Genomic DNA, 21,816 nt, shown 5'->3' with positions numbered 1-21,816 from the left:
TACCAGGAGCCGCCCCTGCTTACTGCAGAGACACAATAAATATATATTATTATACAGTGTCAAGAAAATTTAATGTGTCATAGTTTATTATTTTTCATCCAGACAGGCAGGGAGTATTTGTTTGTGATACACCTATACATCAGCAGCAGAATGTCGTGTTGGTTCCTCTATATCAGACAAAATGTTATATGATCTGTAGAGAGAGAGTTTGCGAAAGAAGACACTATCCTCTGCAGCATATACCACAGATGGTTGGACCTGTGTTACCAGCAGGAGGGGCTTTAGAGAACAGGCTGCTGGAGGTTTGACTCCTCAGAGGTCGGGGGCCTGTCGGGTTTTCACCAGGGTTTCACCGTGGGGACCTGAGCATCATGAGCGCAGGAGATTGACAGGAAGTCGCCGCTTATCTGGCCAATCACACCTCGAGAAGTCCGGCAGAATGGAGTCCCTAGAGAGGAGCACAAGATGACTCTTCCTTCTGGCACCCGCTGTGTTTGTAGCCACGTTAGCTCCATCATTAAGTTAGCCGAGCAGGGGGCATAAAGGCAGCGGAGCTCTGTCACTGTAACTGTGACTAACGAGTGGAGCAGGCGGTGAACTAAGAAGCTTTTCAGGCGGATGTTAGACGGTGGAGATGTGTAATAAGCTGCACTGGACACCGAGGACCTCCCTGACTGCCACCCCATCGACTGACAGCTGTCACCGCATCTAGCTGCCCGGCTAGCTGGCTCAGTGAGCTAACAGCTTACAAGTGGGGGGGGGTTTCTTGCTCATTCTGGCTAATTTAGCCGGCCAGCTCTGAGCTCGCGTTCACAGTGGAAAGGAATTGACTTCCGCATAAACGTAAACTGTATTTTAACATTTCCTCAGTTACACCTGACTCTGCTGCTCACAACATGAGTTAGGCGCCGAGCGTCGGACCGCAGTGTTTGGGGTATTTTGAGATCCAGCTAGTTAGCTTGAGTTTAGCTTGAAGCTAGCTAGCGGCGTTCATTCAATCATTGAGAAACTGCTAACGCGTTAACGCCAGCACCGTGGCTAGCAGGCACCCGGCACATCCACGCCGAGGCTTTGTTGGGAGGACACTGATCTACTTTTGGACTGATCGAGCTGAGGATAATATCTTGGAGACATGAAGAAATTTTTTGACTCTCGTCGGGAGTTGGTGAGCACCGGGCCTGGTTCCGGAGCCGGCGGAGGAGGCGCTGGTTCCGGCGGCGGTGGCAGCTTCATCGGACGCGTCTTCACCATCGGACGGTATCAAGTGACCGTGGAGGAGATTGTCGCAGAAGGTGAACACTGTGACTTTATGATGTCTGGATTTACACACCTACACGAACACTTTTACCCAGATCCAACGTATGGATCTCACCACACATGTAAGGATGGACGGTCAACATGAGTTGAATGAGAGGACTGTCGGACTATGGCCCTGCTACAGTCCCAGTGTGATGATACACAATCTCCTTTAATGCATGTTGTGAAAAGGCAGTGGCCTTGCTCATTGGTTCAGGGTCAGGTTGAGTTTACTTCGTGATCTACTGAGCAATGAACAAGAACAGTTACAAGATTGAACATTCAAATTCTGGCAGAGGGTGTGTGGTGATTGTCTTCTTTAATTTGCTCGGGGGGAAATGGTGTAACCGCATTTTCTCCTTTATTGTTAAGGACCAAAGCCCAGCTGAGTCATCTGTCCTGGTATTTACAGAGGGAGTGACAAAACACAAATGCAGATTCCAGAAGCAAGGGTGAACTATTTGTTGTTTGCTTCAAGGTGGGGACAGATATTAGTATTAACGACCTCCTCACATATTGGTAACCTGAACTTGTCCAAGTTCAAACAGTGGTTAGTCATTGACTTGAAGGTTTTGTTGGAAAATCATGCTCACTTTGAAGGAAGCATTTACCAGAACACAGTTGATCGGGCGTTGTGATAGTGGTACAAGTTTCTCCTTTGTCATCTTTTTACATATGAGAGTCTGCCATGCTTCGTTAGCGAAGATCGCCTGTTACTAAAAAATAGATGAAAGAAGACTGATGAATTCGTCAGTACTATAGATGGCCACCATCTGCTTTGCACCATAACGTGGCTATATGAATGGGTTCTGACATCTGACCCCTGCACCGAGATTTCACTGGAAACTTCAAGTGCAATTGGTTAATTTGGAGATATTGTCATTTTATCAGCTCTCTGGCAAAACCTTGGCCTCATGGCAGATATTTACTCGAGTATCGATTGGTTATCCTTTGGCCTCACAAACATGATCTGGCTAAGATAGTAAAAATAAAGGACTTCAACAAGATTATAATATTACTAAACACTACATGGACTAGTTTTCTGCAGATTATAATCTCTGGCTTCAGCAGTGGACCTGCTGCTTGCTGTGTGACTCCCTCAGTGACACCAGACCTATTTATTGAGATGGTTTTGGTTAAGTCTGCACCGTAACTCTCTGTTAGCTTGCTGTTCCATTTAGAAATGTCCCCTTCTGTCTACTCCCTTTGTTGTCATTGTCGAACGTTTCACAACGTACAGACAAAAGCAGTCGTAGGGACACATTACCCTGGCTTTTCTAGTTTAAGGCCTAAAGGTGCATGCATGGTCATTTTTGTAGTCTTTTTTTAACATTTGGGTTTAAGGCAGATGTCTGGGATTTCTTCTCAACCGGTTCTTTTCTGGATATTCCTGGACACAGCTATTTCAAACTTTACTGTCACCATGATGTAGTTTCTTTTGTCCATATAGAGTTACTGCTGGTAACATTAGCCCTGTTTCGGAGACGTGTAATATGTTATATTGTAACAGAGAATGTGACCCCTCCCCCCCTCCTGCATTTTAGACGATAAACATGGGTCTTCAGTAATTCATCCCCTCATTAGTAAACCAATACCATTCAGTTTTCTAAGCAAATGCTTTACCTGGATCGTCCGTGCTAATTTTCTCTTTAGCAGATCTGTGACGCTCGTATTTCTCCCTGTCACTGCAGTGTCATGTAACCTTACAGAGAGCATGTTTGTAAATAGCATAGTAATCAAGAGGACATGTGTTTTGTAGAGTTCAAAGCCTTGCATCTATGTAAAGTCCATTACGCTAATGAGAAATTGCAAGTGAACACTATGGCTATTCACTGCCCTTTTCAAAGCACTGCCTAAAGCTGTGTTTTTGTGTCCATTTACTTGAGCGTCTATGCATAAGCTAGAGTGGTATAATCCTAACAGTCAGTCAGTTATGTCAAGGGGCAGTGGCTATTTGTAGCTGCACTAACAGTCGTTTGGTTGCACTGTCTACTGAGATTGTAGACCACTGCTAAACGTTGCTTAAGTAGGCTGCTAATCCTGCTCATTCCTCACAGGCAACTCAGATTAGACTGTGCGACACAACAGGGCTTCAACTGTCTGTACTGCGACTGACTACACACACACACACACACACACACACACACACACACACGCACACCCAAACACACACACACACACACACACACACACACACACACACACACACACACACACACAGAGCCGGTATAAACGTTCAGCCTGAGAGATCCGATCACAAATGCATGTCCGATTGCGCCCGAAAGCATCCTGAGATCCTCTGTGTCTCAATATAACTAAATCAGGCAGAGCTCTGCCAGTGCTCTCTGTTAATCAAACACTGTGTTTCAGATTTTGCCCTTCATCGTGAAATTTCTCTCCATTGAATTTATAGCTTATGACATCAGTGAGATTGTGATGTTTTGTCATCCATGGTGACCCAGCTCCACCCTGACGGTCCAGAGCACTGCATCACACATCATTTCTAAGTAGTTTGAGCTTTTTATGCCTTTATTAGACTTTTTCAACCAGCCTGTTGAAATGATTTAATGTTGCTGACTCCCTTCTTTTTGTGCTTCATTACTTTCTTCTATAATACAGCTCACAGTTGTGTAGCTCAAGCAAGGCCTCATCAAATGTCAATCAGACCAGTCACATGGAACTGTCCTTGGCTTAGTGATGCCAGCTGGATGAGTCAGCCCTGTGTGCGGAATTAACACAAGCTGTGAGGGGGAAAAAGAGCTGCAGGAACAACACATTCCAGTAAAAACCTTTACAGTGAAACTGCTTACTGCTGTTGATGTAAAATTTAGAGCCAAATATAAGCTGGGACTTGATTCTATCTTCAAGTCACTGAAGATAAAGACTTGGCATAATCCATCTACCTTTCAGCGCAGTCAAAATCGATCTTTTCCAATTTAGAGCTTTTATGCTAATTTACAAAAATAAGGAATCATGCATATCTGCTTTTTACTCTGGTGGTTTCTGTTGCTATGGATGCAAACATGTTTTTTCTTACGTGTCAGTCTCTCTGTGACCAAAGGTGGGATGATTAATTCTCTCACTTCCTGCATCCTGTGTCAGTTTAGTCTATTTCTTCCATCTTCCTCCTCAGCATGACTGCTGACTCACATGGTGCGGTTCTACGCTCCTCTTACCAGTTCATCACTCAACCTTGCACTGTACATAAGCACTTCACAATAATGTAACCATTAATGGCAATTTAACAGGATATGTTGAGATAGTAATTATAGATTATAGAAAGACTTTTTTTAAATGTACGTATTTATTATAATTTTCTCCTTCGTTCTATCTCTCATCATTTGCAGGAGGTTTTGCTATAGTCTTTTTGGTGCGGACTCATCAAGGCATACGATGTGCGCTAAAAAGGATGTACGTCAACGATGAAGATGATCTGCAGGTCTGCAAGCTTGAGATACAGATTATGGTGAGTAGGAGTCCATTAACAGACTGCTGAGCGCAGCAAAACATACACAAGAAGGGGGGTCTATTAAGAGCAGATTCTGTTCCTGTGCACTATTGGGTCATAATGGATGGATTTAACAGCAGCAGGAAAATATTGTTTAAGTCAAACTTACCACATACAGAGAAAAACCGATTGGTCTGAACATGACTAACTCTGAATGCTTTAAGTTGGTTTTACTTGAAGTACTACTTCTGAAAATATTCTTTGACCCAGGAGCTTAAGCGATGGATCGTTATAATGCTCTTGAAACACACATTGAATTCTTTTGAAAACGTTTACTCCCTTTAGCTAATCCGGTAGTCATCACTGGAAGATAAACCAACCACTTCCTGCAGCCACACCCTGGGTGGTACGGCTGTTTCTGGATGGTTATCATCATTTCTTCTAGACCTTTGGCTCAGAATCAGACTCTCTAGAGTTCAAAATTGACTGAATTACGAAAATGGATGTATTTTGTATACCAAACCAAATGTTAAAGAGTGTAAAATCCATGAAAACCGTTAATACATTATTTGTCACTGTTGCTCTTTCTGTGTTTGTTTACACAGAAGGACCTTGTGGGCAACAAAAACATCGTTGGTTTCCTGGACTCCAGCATAACGGCAGTTGGAGCTGGCGATGTGTGGGAAGTCCTAATCTTAATGGACTTCTGTCGAGGTAAAGTTGGCCAACCCCCATGGTTCTGTCGATGTTGATTTCAAAGCCCCATTATACCCTCAGCCTCTCACAGCCTCCTGTCCTGTTTAAAAGCAAGCCTTCAACAGATAACTAATGTGGTCTATACAACCTCTGTGTCAGTCAATACATAACTGAGTGGTGTTATTAATAGAAAGTTGAAACATTAACATTACTGTAGCTGTTTAAGCCTCTAAAAAGAAAGTTGACAGAGAAATTCAAATGAAATTTGGTGAAATTATTTGAGACCTTTTTTCATTAGTGCCATGTGAAAAGTAGAAATAGATAAATCGATTTATGTAACCTTTTGTGTTTATTGTTGATCTGGAAAGTTGATTAATTATTTTAGTCCTTGTTTAAACCTTCAACAGGAAATAACCGATTTATAGATTCAAGTCTTCAAGTTAAATAAAAAATAATTTATTCATAAATTAGCAGTAAATGATCAGATAAGAACATCATTTACATGCTGTTCTCTGACCTTTATTAGTCCTGTAGTTGACCTATTTTTTCTGCATAGGTGGGCAGGTGGTCAACCTAATGAATCAGCGTTTACAGACAGGCTTCACTGAACCTGAGGTGTTACAGATCTTTTGTGACACATGTGAGGCAGTCACTCGTCTCCACCAGTGCAAAAGTCCCATCATCCATCGAGATCTCAAGGCAAGTATAATCCATTTCCAAAGATGCACATATTACTGCTAAGACAGTGAGTGCATAATGCTAAGTAACACATTTTGACATTGTTGTTAACATCATGTACTCCCGGTTCTAAAAAGTCTCATGTTTTCCAATGCAGGTGGAAAATATTCTTCTGCACGACCGGGGACATTATGTGCTCTGTGACTTTGGAAGCGCCACCAACCGCTTCCAAAATCCTCAGACGGAGGGAGTGCCAGTCGTGGACGAGGAAATCAAAAAGTGAGTTTCTCTTTATAGCTTTTATTTGCTTCTCTAACCAGAGTCCAGAAACTCACTGGTATTGTCTCTAAACCAGGTACACCACCCTGTCGTACCGCGCTCCAGAGATGGTCAACCTCTACGGTGGAAAAGTCATCACAACAAAGGCCGACATTTGGGTGAGACCGATTTTGTTCATTACCACTACGCTACATTATGATCAAAAAACGAACACATTAATTTACTGTCATGATGACATGTGCATTAAGCTGCACACAGTAACATTGATATTCTCTTCTGTATAGGCCATGGGTTGTCTACTCTATAAACTGTGCTACTTCACACTTCCTTTTGGGGAGAGTCAAGTAGCTATCTGTGATGGCAGCTTCACAATTCCAGACATCTCCCGCTACTCCCAGGACATGCATTGTCTCATTCGTGAGTATCCATGTTCACCACATTATAATCACTTTCCTATTTACTGCACGAGTGTCCAGTATTGGGGCAGTTACCTTTATCTGGGAATTTTCCTGTATCTGACGCTAAGTAAACATGGCATGTTCGTTGACTCCTCAGGATACATGCTGGAACCTGACCCAGATAAGAGACCAGACATCTACCAAGTTTCCTACTTTGCCTTTAAACTGGCTAGACGCGAGTGTCCAGTCCCAAATGTGCATGTAAGTCTGGCAGGAATCTGAGATGATAATTTACGGTAGGGTTGATGTTAAATATATACAAGTGAGTTATCTACAATGGTTGTAGTTGTTAGGCTACAGCTGCCAGATGAAGCGATGACGCGATAAATAGTAATTAAATAAATAGTTGCAAATGCTGGTATATCATACTACGGCAGTGGTGACATGTCATAGAAACAAAACTTACTAGTTTGAAGAACTGACCTGCGCCTTACCAAAACTCTTCTGGCAGACAAATAGACATTATGGACACACGTCCTAAATCAACCAGGTTTATGTAATCACTCTTGACTATTATTAAAGTGGGAAATTATTGTGTTGTCATGGATGCAAATCCAGACTAGAGTGTAGTAATAAGTGAAACATATTCTCCTAACACCTCACTGATTTAGTAATTATAAACTCTTGTGTTTGATAAATTGTAAATCATCTTACTGTTGTAGAATTTGCCCATTCCTGCAAAACTTCCTGAGCCAATCAGAGCCAGTGAAGCAGTGGCCAAAAAGAGTCAAACCAAAGCCAGGTGAGTTGCATTTAAGCAAACATTTGAGTTTTATCATTATAAGGTACTTCACCTTTTCTCATCGTGTCTCGTTGTTCCTTCCACCAGGCTTTCGGATCCCATTCCAACCACAGAAACCTCAATTGCACCTCGACAAAGGCCCAAGGCTGGTCAGGCTCAGCCCCAGCCTATAGGCATTCTTCCCATCCAGCCTGCTCTCACCCCACGCAAGAGGCCCAACGTGGCTGCTGGAGGGCCCCAGGCCATAGGTACAGGTAGCTCTTAAATACATCCATATGTCAGTGTTAAGACCATTAATAAAGGAAGCCTGTCATTACAGTGACAGATATTCTGGTTATAATAATCTCTACAGAAAATTCAGGACTTGTTTTATTGGACTGAATGAACTGCTCAAGAATATGACCTGTGTTCCCACAGGTGCAATGAGCTCATTCTTAAAAGGCTTTTAATTGATTTCATGGGTCCTTTGTTCATCTGTGACCCACTTACAGAAGGAAAAGATGATGGTATGATGTCACAGTCATTACCACACATGCTGTCATACTCGGCAGTTCAAAGTCACCCATTTGCTGAGTTGACTTCCAGGTAGTGTTTGTGATAAAAAATATAAAATGTATTGAAACAAAAAGTAGTTTTTGGTAAAGCTCTGTTTAACAATGTAAAATAAAGATATTACTTAATTTAAAATGCTATTTGTCTTCAGATGAAAGTGGGGAGAAGGCTTAAAGAATCATTTCAATAAATTATTACCAGCTATAAAAAACCTATTCAATTTTTGGAAATGCTGAACCAGCACAATGTAATTAGTGCGACTGTTATTTGTGCAGATCTTTCATGAAATCAGAAAGGAGTTTGTTACTTAAAAGATGTAATAAATACATATATAATGTATAATTTTCAAGTGTTTCCTCTTTCAGGTGTTGGTATCAGTGTCCCATCTCCAGTTGCAGCAGCTCTACAACTTGCTCCACAGTCCACTGCCCCACAGGCTTCACCACTGACGGCTCAGACCACCAACATGCAGCCACAGGTTACACCACAGCATCACCAGCTCCTTGCGAAGCAGCAGCAAGCCTTCTTAAGTCTACAGAGTAACCAACAGGTAGGCTTCCTTACAAAACAATAATGGAGGTACTGTGTAGCTGCTTTGTGTGTTTAAGCTTGGTTTGCAAAATATTTCAAATTGATTGTAATTGTAATCAAGTAAGTGATCATTTACAAAAGGGAAGGTACTGCTCCACCTGACACTGTGGTTCCAGGTATTTCAACTTTACAGAAAAAGTTTAGTCAATGAGCAATCATTGCAAAAATGACATGATAAAAATGTATTTAAACCGGACCAAACTTTCAAACTGAGCCTTCCTCATGATTGGCTCTGTGGTATTCCTATGTAGCATCAACTGGTTCCGAGCCTCCATCACCAACAGCAGAAACAACAACCACAAATAGCGTCTCAGGCATCTACCCTGCTGCAGTCCAAAGCTAAACCTGTTCATCCAGTTCTTACTCTGCAACTGCCATACCAGCAGCAGCTGCAGCATGTAGTCCATGAAACAGCCGCTCCACATCTCACACCCATCCCTGAGTCTGCAGTGACTGGTCCTCCAACTGACCAAGAGGTTGTGGTAACATCCGACTCCCGCTGCCTCTGCTGCTCTTTGGGTTGGGGCTGATCTTTAGCTCGTCTCTTACGAATCACATCCAGATTTAACTTCTCTCCTGGCAGAATTGCAGTTTGGGGGTGTTGCTGCTGTGTAGCTAGAAATGCTTGTTTAAATGTCTTTATTAGAAAAAATGTAAATGTGTTTGCTTCATAGATACTATAAAATCATAATTTAACCAAATGATTTAACTTTGCACTGCTTCTATCATAACCCTCCTGCTCCTACTGTACTTTCATGTAACTCATATCATAAGGTGAATCTGTTTCTGTCCAATCTATGTGTAGGGGAGAGTTTCTTACCTTTTCCATACCTGTTTTCTGTAAGTTATGGTTTTGTTGGTCTCCATAAAGAAATCTTAAGATTTTCTTTTCCAGATCATCTTGCTGCTTTTTATGTCTAGGACTGTGATTTGTTTGTTTCTTCCAGATATTCTATCCTTTAGTGTCAGTTTGTTATCCCTGATTTCCAATTCTCACTCTTATCTTGTCATTACAGATGGCTGGCAGAGGGAACATCAGAGTTGGCTCTTTGACGCCCCCGTCGTCGCCAAAGATGGCCCCCAAGAGTGGCCACAGACGCATCCTGAGTGATGTCACCCACAGTGCCGTGTTTGGGGTTCCAGTTAGCAAGTCCACTCAGCTACTTCAGGCGGCCGCAGCTGAGGCCAGCCTCAACAAGTCCAAGTGAGCAGAATTAACTCCCTTCAGTGATCTGCGGATGAACTGTCCTTTCATGGCCGCGAGAGAGCTCAGTGGGCCAATAGAAAGTCCATTCATATGACAGAGCTCCAGAGGAGAATAAATGACCATTCAGAGAATCCAGCTCAAGAAGAATCACTCAATTCAGTCTTTAAATAACTCCATTCAGTCTTTAAACAACTCTGTTCATTCACTCTTATTTGCATACATCTGTAGGTCAGAGGCCACAGACTTTCCATCAAATGTCACTGTGCATTCTTGCCCTTGTTTATGTTTACACCTCTGTCCTTTGCAGATCAGCCAGCACTACTCCTTCTGGCTCCCCCTGCTCGTCCCAGCAGAGTGTGTATCATCCAGGTGAAGGTGACGTCCCATCGGCCCTCGCTGCACCCAGCGCTCTGCCCAGCTGGAACCCCTTTGGGGATGATAACTTCTCGAAGCTAACGGCAGAGGAGCTGCTCAACAAAGACTTTGCAAAGCCAGCTGAGAGTGAGTTTGACTTATTCACTGCATATGTACCCATGCCTCATTTTTAAGTAATCGTGTAACCTGAAAATTCTTTTTTTTGTTTGTGCACAGCGGCTGCACTGGGGGAGAAGATTACAGCCTCCAGTGAAAATCATATTCCAGAGCTCACTGCTTTTCCAGGTAAGACTTTGTTCAATTCCTCTTATGCTGCTTCATTGTTTACGTAATAAATGTCCCAGGAGGCTTCAGTTGGTTTTACATATCAATCATCAAGTGGAGATTTCTCTAAACATTCAGTTATGTCCTCTTTTTTTGTGAGGCTGTCTTCAGAATGTAAAATAAGCTTTTCCAAACTCAAAACCACTCTCCTCTTTTGTTTCTCTCACTTTGCCTTATTTGTTCTTTCTCAATCATTATTCACTGTGCAATGTTAAGCTGAAAGATCTGAAGGCATCATGAGTGCAGGCTCAGCGTTGTTGATTGTCCCGGATCCTTTTAATAACCTTTCACTATCTGACCCCACAGGTAATTTTCCTGGCACAGCACAACACGCAATACAAGCCATACCTTAGATTCTCCGTCGAACAAATATATTCCTAGAACTACTGAGTCACTTTATTTAATCTGAGGTATATGCCTGGTTATCTCACTTCCCAGGGGTTACTTTATGAGTGCTAGTTTTGTGGTTGGGATTTGTACACTGTGTCCTATCTTGTTGACATAGCAAGCAGCCTTACAGTGGCTCCTTGTCAGTTTCCCTGAATAGAGACGGTGGCTACAGCTAGATCGCATCTCATTTGCAGATCTCTGCTTTTGCTGTTGCCCGGCAACGCTAAGGACAAATTCTCCTTTGTTAATTGGATTGCCTTACTGCTGGAGGAGCCTGCTTACCATGGCCACTTAGAACAAGAGAAAGTTAAGCACGCTATCTTGTTGAGATTATCACAAAGCCTTTTAGTTTCTCTTCAGTTTAGCTCTTTCTGGTTGGGCGTGAATCAGTGTAACCTTGTTTGTGTAGTTGCACTGACAGGATGAAGATGTTTAGGCTCTTACGTAACCAGGGTGTGGTTAATCTTCTCTACCTAGCCTAAGCTGTCTCTTGGACTCTCTTTAAATAAGGATGCGGACAAGGATATCCATCACTTAACACAAAAGCAAAGCAGCATTGAAAAAGAGAAGACAGTTGAATTATTTAGAAAAACATGAGATTCCATCTGATACTGAACATTTTTAGGGCGATACAGAGTATAAGCTTTGTGACATTTTATTTTATAAAAAGCTTTTCATCAGTCTTGGCCTCTCTCCTATAGTGAAGGGGGCTAAAGGTCACATCTGCTGTGCTGTTTTCTGAGTCAACACATTCCTTGTCTAAGACCCCCACTCCATTTTCCCCCATAGCAGTTTCCTGTAAGTATTAGCTGCAATGAAAAAAGCACATGCTCAAATCAGTAAAGTAATGAACTAAATTCAAGTCTTTGACAAAGATTTTGCACATAGGGAAAAACCAATTAACAAAGAGTTGTGCTTGTTTGTATGCACCAGTTCTAAATGGGTTGAGACGATTAGCATGTGGACAGAGCCGAGTGCATTAATGCAGTGTGTGGCTTGTTTGTATGATTAATTATGTGCTGTTGAAGTTTGTAATGTAAGCGTGTGTAAAAATGTGTTTTTTCAGCATTTGTTTGGTTTGATACAGTTAAAAAAAAGATAGCGTTTTGTTCCTAGATAGGATTTCCCTCTACTAACTAACTTCGTAGTATATCTGTGATGGGCAGAATCCAAGTAAACTAACGCATCATGCAATTACTTTATCATAATATTATGGCTTGATCAATCCTGCAAGCAGCCTGATTGCAGGGTTACCTTGAAATGAAGACATGATGATCTTCGTGCATTAATCATCCTGTTATATTTTCTTGCTTTCCTGAATATGTTTTTGTCTTGCGACTAACGTGATATTTGCTACATTTCAAACTCTACTAAACTCTAACTGTTCTCATTGATTTTGTCAAACTGTATTTTTCTCCACATTGTCATGATTTTCGTTTCTGCTCTTCTTTTTTTATTTATCTGCAAAATCCTCATGTTGCTTTCTCTCTCCCCGGCCATCTGTCGCTTCCCTTTCTCCATCGTCTCTCTCTGGCTCACTCACAGAGAAGCTGATTGAGGGACTCAAGTCCCCTGAAACGCTGCTGCTCCCTGACCTGTTCACCCCAGCTGACCCATTCAATAGCACTGCAGAGAGCTCCACCAATGGTACCTGGTAGCTCTGTTCTTGTCCCCTGCCTTGCTCTAAAATTCCCCATCTGCTCTGCATGTGTCTTCTTCCCTTCCTTCCCCTCCTTCACTCTCATGATCATGAAGACCAAAAAAACTCACCGGGGGAAGAAGTAAAGAATAACCTCTCCAGCTTTTTCCTTACTAAGTGAATCTACTTTGCTTCACTATTACTAATATTTTGTTTGTATTACCGTTTTTCCCTACATGATGTCTCAATGCAGCAATGGCAGAGGTGTGTGTGGATTCACTGATTCCTGGTTTGGAAGCCCCCCAGGTTCAACACCATTCAATCCAACCAGAGCTCATCACTGCCACGGTTCCAGGTTAGCATCCTGGACCTCAGAGTACTAAACCTTTACACAATTCTTGGCAGCATTTTCACCAAAGAATTGTTGTCCTCTACCCTTTGCCACCTGTTGATGTTGTCTTGTTTTTATCGAGGATTGACAACTGTGATCCATTTATTTTGACACTCATTTATCTTTGGCAGTGACCATTGATATGTTGCGTTATCCTGTAAAAAAACAAACTGCAACGTCAAATTATTTTGGGGCTGTGGCTCTTTCAGAATGGCAGCAAACTTTGTTGCCTGATATTTTCTAGAGTTTGTGCTTCATATATGAAGAATGCTGCAGAAGATTGTCTGGGTCACACGATTTCACAACAAGAGGAAAGGGTCGTGAACATTCAGGCGAGGGGTAACGGCTAGGTAGAGCATGCACCGGGTAGGACATGATGCATAAATTCCACTTGGGAAAGCACATCTTCGTCGGTGACTTTTAATGCCACCTCTTTTTCATCCTGAGATTTTAGTATTTTTTGGGGGGTTATATTTCCCGTTTCACATCTGTCAAACATTAACATCGACGCACCCACTCGTCCACTGTCTCACATGGGATCACTCTGATATTTTCTGGGTAATATACTAGGGGGTTGGCAGGAAAGGTTCAGGAACATCCAGACTTCAATGCCTGTCTGAAAGCAGCTACAGTCTATTCATTCACAACATTGTGAGGATGTTTAAACCTGCTCACAGTCACAAATACTACAATGATGTACTTTTTTGACGTGTAGCTACTTCCCCTGACTTTCAAACACACTTTCTGTGGGATTTTACTTTCATCAGATGCAAACACTGATATGCTTTCGGCAATAAAGCTGTGAACTATCTTACTAGGTCTCTGCTCTGTCAGCTAACAATTATATCTTAACTCTGCCCCCCTGTCCCTCTGGCTTTGCTTCGTCCTGTCGTGCTGTCTCAGACTCTCTCACTGGGGAGGAATCTCTGCTGGGTTGTGATCTGTTATCTCACTCTCCTCCTCACGGACACCAGTCTGTTTCTGCTCTCACCACCTCCTGCTCCTCTGCTCCTTCTGGCTCCAGCTCTGGATCTTGTCTGGAGGAGCGGCCACCTGCTCATTCAGCTCCTGGTAAGACCCCCCCCCCACACACACACACATGTCTGCTGGGGATCTTAGCCCATAAAACCAGTGCAGACCACTGATCATTACCAGAACACAGGGGGCCTGTTCAAACAGAGAAAACTCAAACAGAAATACAGAAATTGAATTAGACACATTATATACCAGCTTCAACTGACCCTTGGGCAAAAGCCACTGTAAGTGCATGGCTTTTAAATACTGAGACTGCCTGGCTTCATCTATTTTTAATCTACTCGCATCTTCCTTTCTTTTTTGCTTTTTTCCTTGGCTGAGTTAACGTCCTTTCCCCTCCATCATTCCCTCACCTCCTCTTCCTTCACCGCAGACTCTGCTTTCCTCATGTCGTGTGGGGAGAAGGGCAATGACGACGAGTTTGACCCTATTCCCGTGCTCATCTCCAAAAACTCAAATCAAGGTAAGGTTAAGAAAGTCCCTGAGATGAGCACTGACTCCTCCTGAAGCCCAAAAATATGGATGACTAAGCCCCTAATTCAGTCACAGTAGCTCGTTCCTATCACTGCAGATGTTAGAAGACTTGTATGGGTGTGCTTGTCACATTAAAGTTTCATAGCCCATCAAGCTCTAACATTATCCCCCCTCTCTCCGTTGTTTCTGATGCTGTAGTGCTGGTGCTTCTCTGCCCTGCAGGTTTTTGGCTCTTTGTAGTTCATCTTGAAAGTCTCCTCGTGTTAGAATGACTCCCCCCTGTAATGATGCAGCTGTTTAAAATAACCCCAGCTCACTCTCTGCCTCTCTTTCTCTTTCTGCCCCCGTTCATGCATCTCTCTGCTCTGCCATCCCCTCCACCCTCATCCTCCTCAACTCCTTGCTTAATTTCTCCATACAACCTCTGTTAATATCACTCATTCTTTTGCTTGTCTTTCACGATCTCCCTCGACTCTTCCATGTCCATCTCTCTTTCTCTCTCTGTTTCTGGCATGTTTCAGGTGGTCACTCGCGCAGCAACAGTGGCAGTTCAGAGTCCAGCATCCCCAACTTGGCCCGCTCCCTTCTGCTGGTGGATCAGCTCATCGACCTCTAGAGGGGGTGGGAGAGGTTGAAGGGGCAGTGTGCAATCCTAACAAAGGGACAGGGGAGGATCAGGGGATAAAAATGGGGGGAGCAGAGGCACTTAATGTAGCACCTTATGAAGGGAAACGGAGCCACCATAGATCAGTTCAGTGGAACCGTTCTCTTAACTTGCCTCCTTGGCCTCAACTCCATCTCTAGCTGCCTGATAAGCTGGTTTCATATATCTCTGCCTGCTGTTGACATTTCCACGCTAGTTAAACAAAATCTTTTCATAATTTCCTAAGCATATCATCTGCCTCTGTTCTGGCTACACCATGATCTTCCTCATGCTTTACTCATACATGCATTAATATCCCAGCACAGCCTTGGTGATCATTGTCCTCGTCACACATGTAAAAATGCTTGATCACAGCTGCGTTGTGCTCACTTTACTTGTTCAGGGTCAAAGCTTTATTTAAACAAGCCACCTGCAGGCATGCGCATTTGTGTCGGGGTCTGTCTAAAGAGTGAGGAGTGGAAATAGACCACCTGGATCATTGGATGCACTTTCCTTTGAAAGCTTTGAACCAAACAAGGCTGCACCCTGTGTGACGGCTAGGAGCTCTTTGCACTGATTGAACCAGTTATGGAGAAGGAAATGTCAACTTAGGGCCGTCTCTTCAGATTTCTGACACTGTTGTGAAAGGAGAAGGAGGCTGCCTTTTTCAAATATTGTTGTTTGGACATGAGCAATTAGAACCTGCACCATCTTATCAAGCAAAATCTCTGCTACTTTTTCCTTGTATTGATCAGTAACCAGGGGTTTAACAGCTATGTATCTAAGCTAATTTAGTGCATGTATTAAGCTTCCTAAGCAGAGCTGTGTATTCTGACCTCTTTCCGAATACTAAACGGTATAATTTCTCCAAAAAATATATCTTAATGTCTTGAAATCCTGAGAATGAAGAAGTCAGTGTTAACAAGGCTGATCAACCTAGCTCGGTCACAACGGCGGAGTGCTTTCACTGTCAGCAACATATAGTGATACCATTCATGAAATGTGTTAAAAATTGCATCTTTTAATGGCCCGGGTCATGAACTCCTCATTATATCTTTGACCTGTTGTTAAGATGATTACAGCAGATAAATAAAAGGGAATGAAATGATTCTATGCCAAAGCTAACAGAAAGATTTGATTAATATTTTAGATTGGTGTTGCTTCGCTCTCAGGATCAGTGAAGATGAGCAGATTTTTAGCAGCACACCACTGTTTATAGAGATTTATTTTGTGTCTGTACTGTGCTAACTACCCATCTCTTATTGACATCCCCTCTATCTTATGTAGCCAGTCCTTTCTTATCATGTACTTTTAGGTCACGCTGCGAATGTGACATTGTTTTCTGCAAGAGGCGATATTAAGAAAAGTCCTTTACGTGTACATAAAATCTTTTATTTTTTATTTTGCTCATGTCAAAAATGGTAAAAGTAGATTGTTTTGTAGTCGTGTAATATTTAAAGGCATCTCTTTTGTCATGGTATGAATAAATGTGACTTTTATTCATAGTGCTTTAGATTAAAGGTATGAACCAGTACCATTATTAAAATATGTAAAATATATAACGATATATAGATTTAAAAAGAGTTTGTATTTATTAGTGCAAATATGTGGACCCCGTGTCCTAGGTCTTTTCTCCTCATTCACAAACATTCAGCTCGTGCTTTTGCTTTAGATCTTGTCATGGATACATGACACAAAGTGCTTATGACTTACCTGACTGGGGTTAGTTACCGTATATTACTGAGATAGATTTGATCTAAGACAGAGCTGATGACGGAGTTGACTTCCTGATATCTCTGTTGCACCTTCATTTAGCCGATGATCATCAGACACAGCTGCATACACAATATTGCATCTCATGTGATCACAGCTGACCTTGCATTGCATCCTTAACATATAGTAAATGGATTTCTCTCGCCAAAGGAAGTTCATTGTATAGGTGCAAGTCTCTGTATAAGGTCCATATCACCTTATACGTGTACATACAAACAGAAAACCCCTTTGCAATCACTGGTGTATGTGCGGGACATGAATAGTTTTCTCCACCTTCTCATGCCTGTATGAACTTGTAAATGTACACACATCAACATTACTGTAAGAACTGACATGGGTAAATAGAAATCCTTTATTTGTTTTTATTTCCCTCCATCTTTATTGGTTCAGTTAAGTCATTTGCATCTGTGTTGCTGATCTATGCAATCCTACAACATGCTTCATGTTCTTATCAGACACTACAGTGCTGTATCCTGTAGACTTCTTGCCTTGGCCGTAGAGTTTTACTTGTGTTGCTGTGTGAAACTAATGTACTTAACTGTGCTAGTGGGGTTGACGTGGTGACAGGCATATTGGTAACTCTGACTTGAAATGGCTACAGATGTCCACATGTCAAAGCAGCATCATTATCGAGTGTACACTTCTATTTTTATGAATTAAGGTTCAAAATGAGAGGCTCTGAATAAAACTCATTAATGTGAATGAAAATTCAGTGTCTTTGGGTCAAATCATTTGATTTTACACTAAAGATCATATTAGGGACCAGTTGAGACAGTTGTGATTTTATTAAACAGACTTTCCTTCTCGGAACCAAATTAGACTGAGATACTCTAGCATTATGGTATCTAGTAATGTGTTTTCTTCCGAGTATTAAATCAGTGTTTTGTGTGTGCACCATACATTTTTTTCTTAATTGTCTAATATCTTAGTTGTTGTTTGCTTCATGGACATGGACAGATGTATTTTAAAATCACATACCTGTTCACTACTGTTCGGATTCTAGACCAAAAGAGGCTTTAAATTGTGTTTGCTGCTTGTTAAGTAGTACCACAGATGTACGGGCTGTAGTCTGTGAGTTGTATTGTAAGGGATTGATAGCTCTTGATGATCAATGCTGTTTCACTGCTTACTGTGCGTGGTAGTCAGCTCTGACAGATGACATGTTTTTCACTTGGATCAACACTTATCTCAAAGTGGAAAAGTAGAACCTTTTGGAAACAAGCTGTGGACAGTTTAAAAACTTGTATGATGAGGGAAATTACCTAAAACACTGAAAGAAAAGTGGTGTTTTCCTTTAATGGCTGCAACTAACATCTTCCCAAGAGCTGCCAGTTAACAGTCAACGCTGCTGAGGTAAGACTGACCTGTCTCTGCTCATCCATGCAAACCTGTCTGTCCCACTAACTGCTTCTACTGTGCCTTGAGGGCTCTCTGTCCTTGTTTCCACAGACCTACTGAGTCCCTCTGAGCTCCTTTACCTTGACACAATCAATCCTGACTAAAAAAATCGAACTGCCCCCCCCTCTCCTTACACTACACACTGTCTTTGGAAAGTTGAGGATACTGAATCGCTGTAGTGAAACTTATTTGTGGAAACAAGGTTATTTGATGTTGTAGTAGTAGCGCTGGTAGTCCTGTCTGTCTCCTGTGACCTGTTTAGACTAGAATGTCTTTGTATTGTTGGAGTCTTCTGCCGGTTGCTCACTGTAGGGTTGTTGTCATCGATCAGGCTTTTTTCAGATTTGATAGATGATGAGATTTAATGGCCTGATATGTTCTTTTGTTATTTAACAAAAAATGTCTGAATGTTGACATTTGTGTTCACTTCTGACATGTTTTCTCTGCTTCTGCTGTCTTTTACAGATCCGCAAGAAGAGGGCAACGACTATACCGTGCTTGAGGAAGGACAAGAGACTGAAGCTCCAGAAGGAGATACTCAAACAAACGAGGACTGTGTGCACTCCAGTGAGGAAGACGAGGAGAAAGAAGTCCAATCAGAAGATCAGCAGGATGGAGGAGCTGATGAGAGTCATTTAGCTGCTCATGACCTCAGCGGCTCCAGACCTCTGCTGCTTGACTCTGAGGATGAGGACGAGCAGGGGCCTCAGTTAGAACTCCACTCATCAGCACACTCCAACATAGACCCAACACAACAACCATCCGCTACCTTCGATGAACCTACTCCGAGCACCTTTGCTGAGAATCATTCCCAGCACGTAGCCGAGCCATCACAGGCGACAGGTGTTCCTGCAGATGTCTTCTCTAAAGCCCCCTTTCGGATTGCGCAAGACGACTTGGCCGATGTGTTCGCCAATGCTCCGTTCTCACGCGGCCCCATGGACGCTCAGCAGCAGCTCGACGTGTTCTCTCAGGCTCCCTTCGGAAAAAGAAAGGAGGCTGCAGGAGCTCAACCCAAGGCGTCGCACCCTCACGTTGCTGGAGTTCACGCTGTAACCCCTGATCAAGACGCGTTGGGACAAGTCGCTCCTCAACCATTCCGCCCTCAAGCTCTGGCCAAATACTCCCGACACTTTGAGGGACCCGTGCCCCAGCAGCTGGTAGCGGCTCACAGAGTAGTGTCCAACGTGAACAGGCAGGCAGCTGTGGCATCAGTCCCCGTTGGACCACTTCACTCATGGACATCAGAAGTGAGTGCTGTAGACCCCTTCGTCTCTGCACCCTTTCACCTCAAAGCCCCCCAGGAAAAGCCCTGAACACACTCTGAGGTCAGGGCAGTGGGTATCAGCACTTATGCAAACTGTACCAGGCGTTATGCATGCTGCTGCCAGCACTGCAGCTGGACTGCGGGCCTGCATGGATGTCACTCTCATCTGGCTCTTACCTGGTGCAAAGGTCATCACGAATACTGCGTCAAATAAGAAGACTGACATCCTTAACAGACTCCTTGTCACTTTTGATTTATTTTTTCCTATCACATCCTTTTCCTTTTTGATTTGCTCTTAATCTTTTTGGTACGTATATTGATAAAAAAGATAATATGGTGGTCAAGCATCTGATTGTTTTCTTGCCTACCTCATTTACTTTATGTGTCGGCACTTAAAACACAACAGTAGTGAGGGAGCTTGTCCTCGATTGTATTTGAGCTTTGCTGTGAAGCGATGACGTGATAACGCCTCATTCCTCTGTCGCAGCTGTTTCTCAGAAAGGAAAAGATTTGGCTTGAATTACAGGGTCATACCTTCACAGAAGCCTGAGCGATAAAGACAAAGCCGAGCGACTATTTCTCTGAACACTACTATGAGAAATGTATCTACATTCATATCAAGCATGACATTTGTAAATGGTCGTACAACCGCGGCCTCACAGTCGATAGTGTTCGAAACTATGATTTTATGCTTGAGAGATTGATAATGATACATTTTTCCCTCAATCAAAATTGTTTGTGTGTTTTGTTGCATATTATGTTTGTGGTCACTGTCCTGTCCCATCTAATGGAACTGAAATATCAGCGTTAGCTCCATGTAATGTACAAACTTTATATAAATGTTAGATCATTCACTCTCATAGTTTTATGTTACCTAAATGTAGAAGATTCACTTATCTCTATTTCTCCGAGGTGTTACACTCGCACAGAACGTCCCTCCACGTCAAACATCATGATTCACATTTTGCCTTCTCTGCCCTCCTGAAAAATGGCTGCATTCACCTCATTTTAATTGCACTTGCATTCAGCTCCAATGCAGGAGGTTGTACAGTTGTGTACAATAGTGTACAACCTCCTTTCGCCGTCTGCAGTATTTATATGCACCAAGGTTTAAAGTCAACTCTGAAAGGCTTCTCTACCATAGACATCACTGTTTAAAAACATACAAATAACTGAAGAGAAAACAATGCTTTCCCGCAGTCTCACAAATATCTACAGCCCTTAATGCTTTGCAGTTCCAGTCAGGGTTCGTAACAGTTGTGTCTTATACGTGAATTCATGAATGGTGACCAATGACATTCCTTTTGAATTCGTTTCATCGCCATTTAAAAAATATTTTTTACTGTCTTGTAAAATCATGGAACTCTTTTTGTTTCCCACCAAGGCACTTTTTAGAAAGGGGGTCAGTCCTGTCTCAACCCAAAGTTGAATTACTTGTGTTCTCCTGTTGGAATGTAAAATCATGTTTTCTTTCCTTTTGAAGTGTACAATCTTCTTCTTTTTTTTTAATGTTCACTTGTCTCACCCATCTCATATACATGAAGGTTGCACATGGTAACTGACACAGGGTCAGTGTTCGCTAAGAATGATTTTTGACTGTAACACTGCTGTAAAGTGTATTTTGACCTGTGTTGCAAATCTTTGGAGGATTCAAATGCTGATGACACTGTTGGACAAAATGAAAAGCACTCAAAACACTTGTTCATGCTGCACAGCCTGCCTTTGAAAATCATGTAAACAAAATATTAAATGAATGTAAATCGAAAATGTGCAGCTCTTGCAGTTATTTATTATCACAGACCGCATAAATTTGTGTATGTAAATGAGCAATTGATAATAATTAGAGCCCGAGCACTGACAGGTACTGAAATTGTAAGGATTATTATAATTTTTCAGGCAAATTAATTAAATCCTGAGGTAGTCCTAATCTCTCATCCTTCCTCCCTCTCCATAAGAGATTGTTTTGCTCGCCTGATCAATCGATACATGTGTATCTATTTTTGTGAATATCGGTCAATGTGAACATGTTCCGGGGGTCTCGGGGGCACTGTTGAGCCATTTTGCCACACCAATTGAAAATTCCTCCAGAATATGTTAATTTTCACCACTTTCTAATTTTCTGCGTATTTTGGTAAGAATTTGAGCATGTTAAAGCCCTCA

General features: G+C 42.3%; 1 protein-coding gene across 10 annotated transcripts; it reads left to right on the top strand.

The window, feature by feature from the left end:
* The first annotated feature begins 282 nt into the window (after positions 1-282).
* On the top strand, positions 283-21,423 carry LOC133948498 (AP2-associated protein kinase 1-like). Of its 10 annotated transcripts, XM_062382353.1 has the most exons (21): positions 283-1,292; positions 4,644-4,762; positions 5,350-5,458; positions 5,997-6,139; positions 6,276-6,397; positions 6,474-6,555; positions 6,682-6,814; positions 6,953-7,056; positions 7,518-7,597; positions 7,685-7,845; positions 8,515-8,699; positions 8,992-9,216; positions 9,757-9,944; positions 10,255-10,448; positions 10,539-10,607; positions 12,582-12,683; positions 12,929-13,030; positions 13,970-14,137; positions 14,475-14,564; positions 15,097-15,196; positions 18,855-18,963. In XM_062382353.1, exons 1-20 carry the CDS (start codon positions 1,133-1,135, stop codon positions 15,189-15,191), a joined length of 2,631 nt encoding a protein of 876 aa, XP_062238337.1. In that variant the 5' UTR covers positions 283-1,132; the 3' UTR covers positions 15,192-15,196; positions 18,855-18,963. The 10 variants fall into 10 exon arrangements, with proteins under 10 accessions (XP_062238337.1, XP_062238343.1, XP_062238299.1 ...); XM_062382359.1 differs by lacking the exon at positions 13,970-14,137; XM_062382289.1 differs by lacking the exon at positions 15,097-15,196 and having other exon boundaries at positions 285-1,292; positions 18,855-21,423.
* Positions 21,424-21,816: the final 393 nt, after the last annotated feature.

Source organism: Platichthys flesus, chromosome 3 (assembly GCF_949316205.1).
Source record: "Platichthys flesus chromosome 3, fPlaFle2.1, whole genome shotgun sequence".
NCBI lineage: Eukaryota > Metazoa > Chordata > Actinopteri > Pleuronectiformes > Pleuronectidae > Platichthys > Platichthys flesus.
Note: the sequence above shows the minus strand (reverse complement) of the source record. Positions and strands in the feature narration are given on the sequence as shown.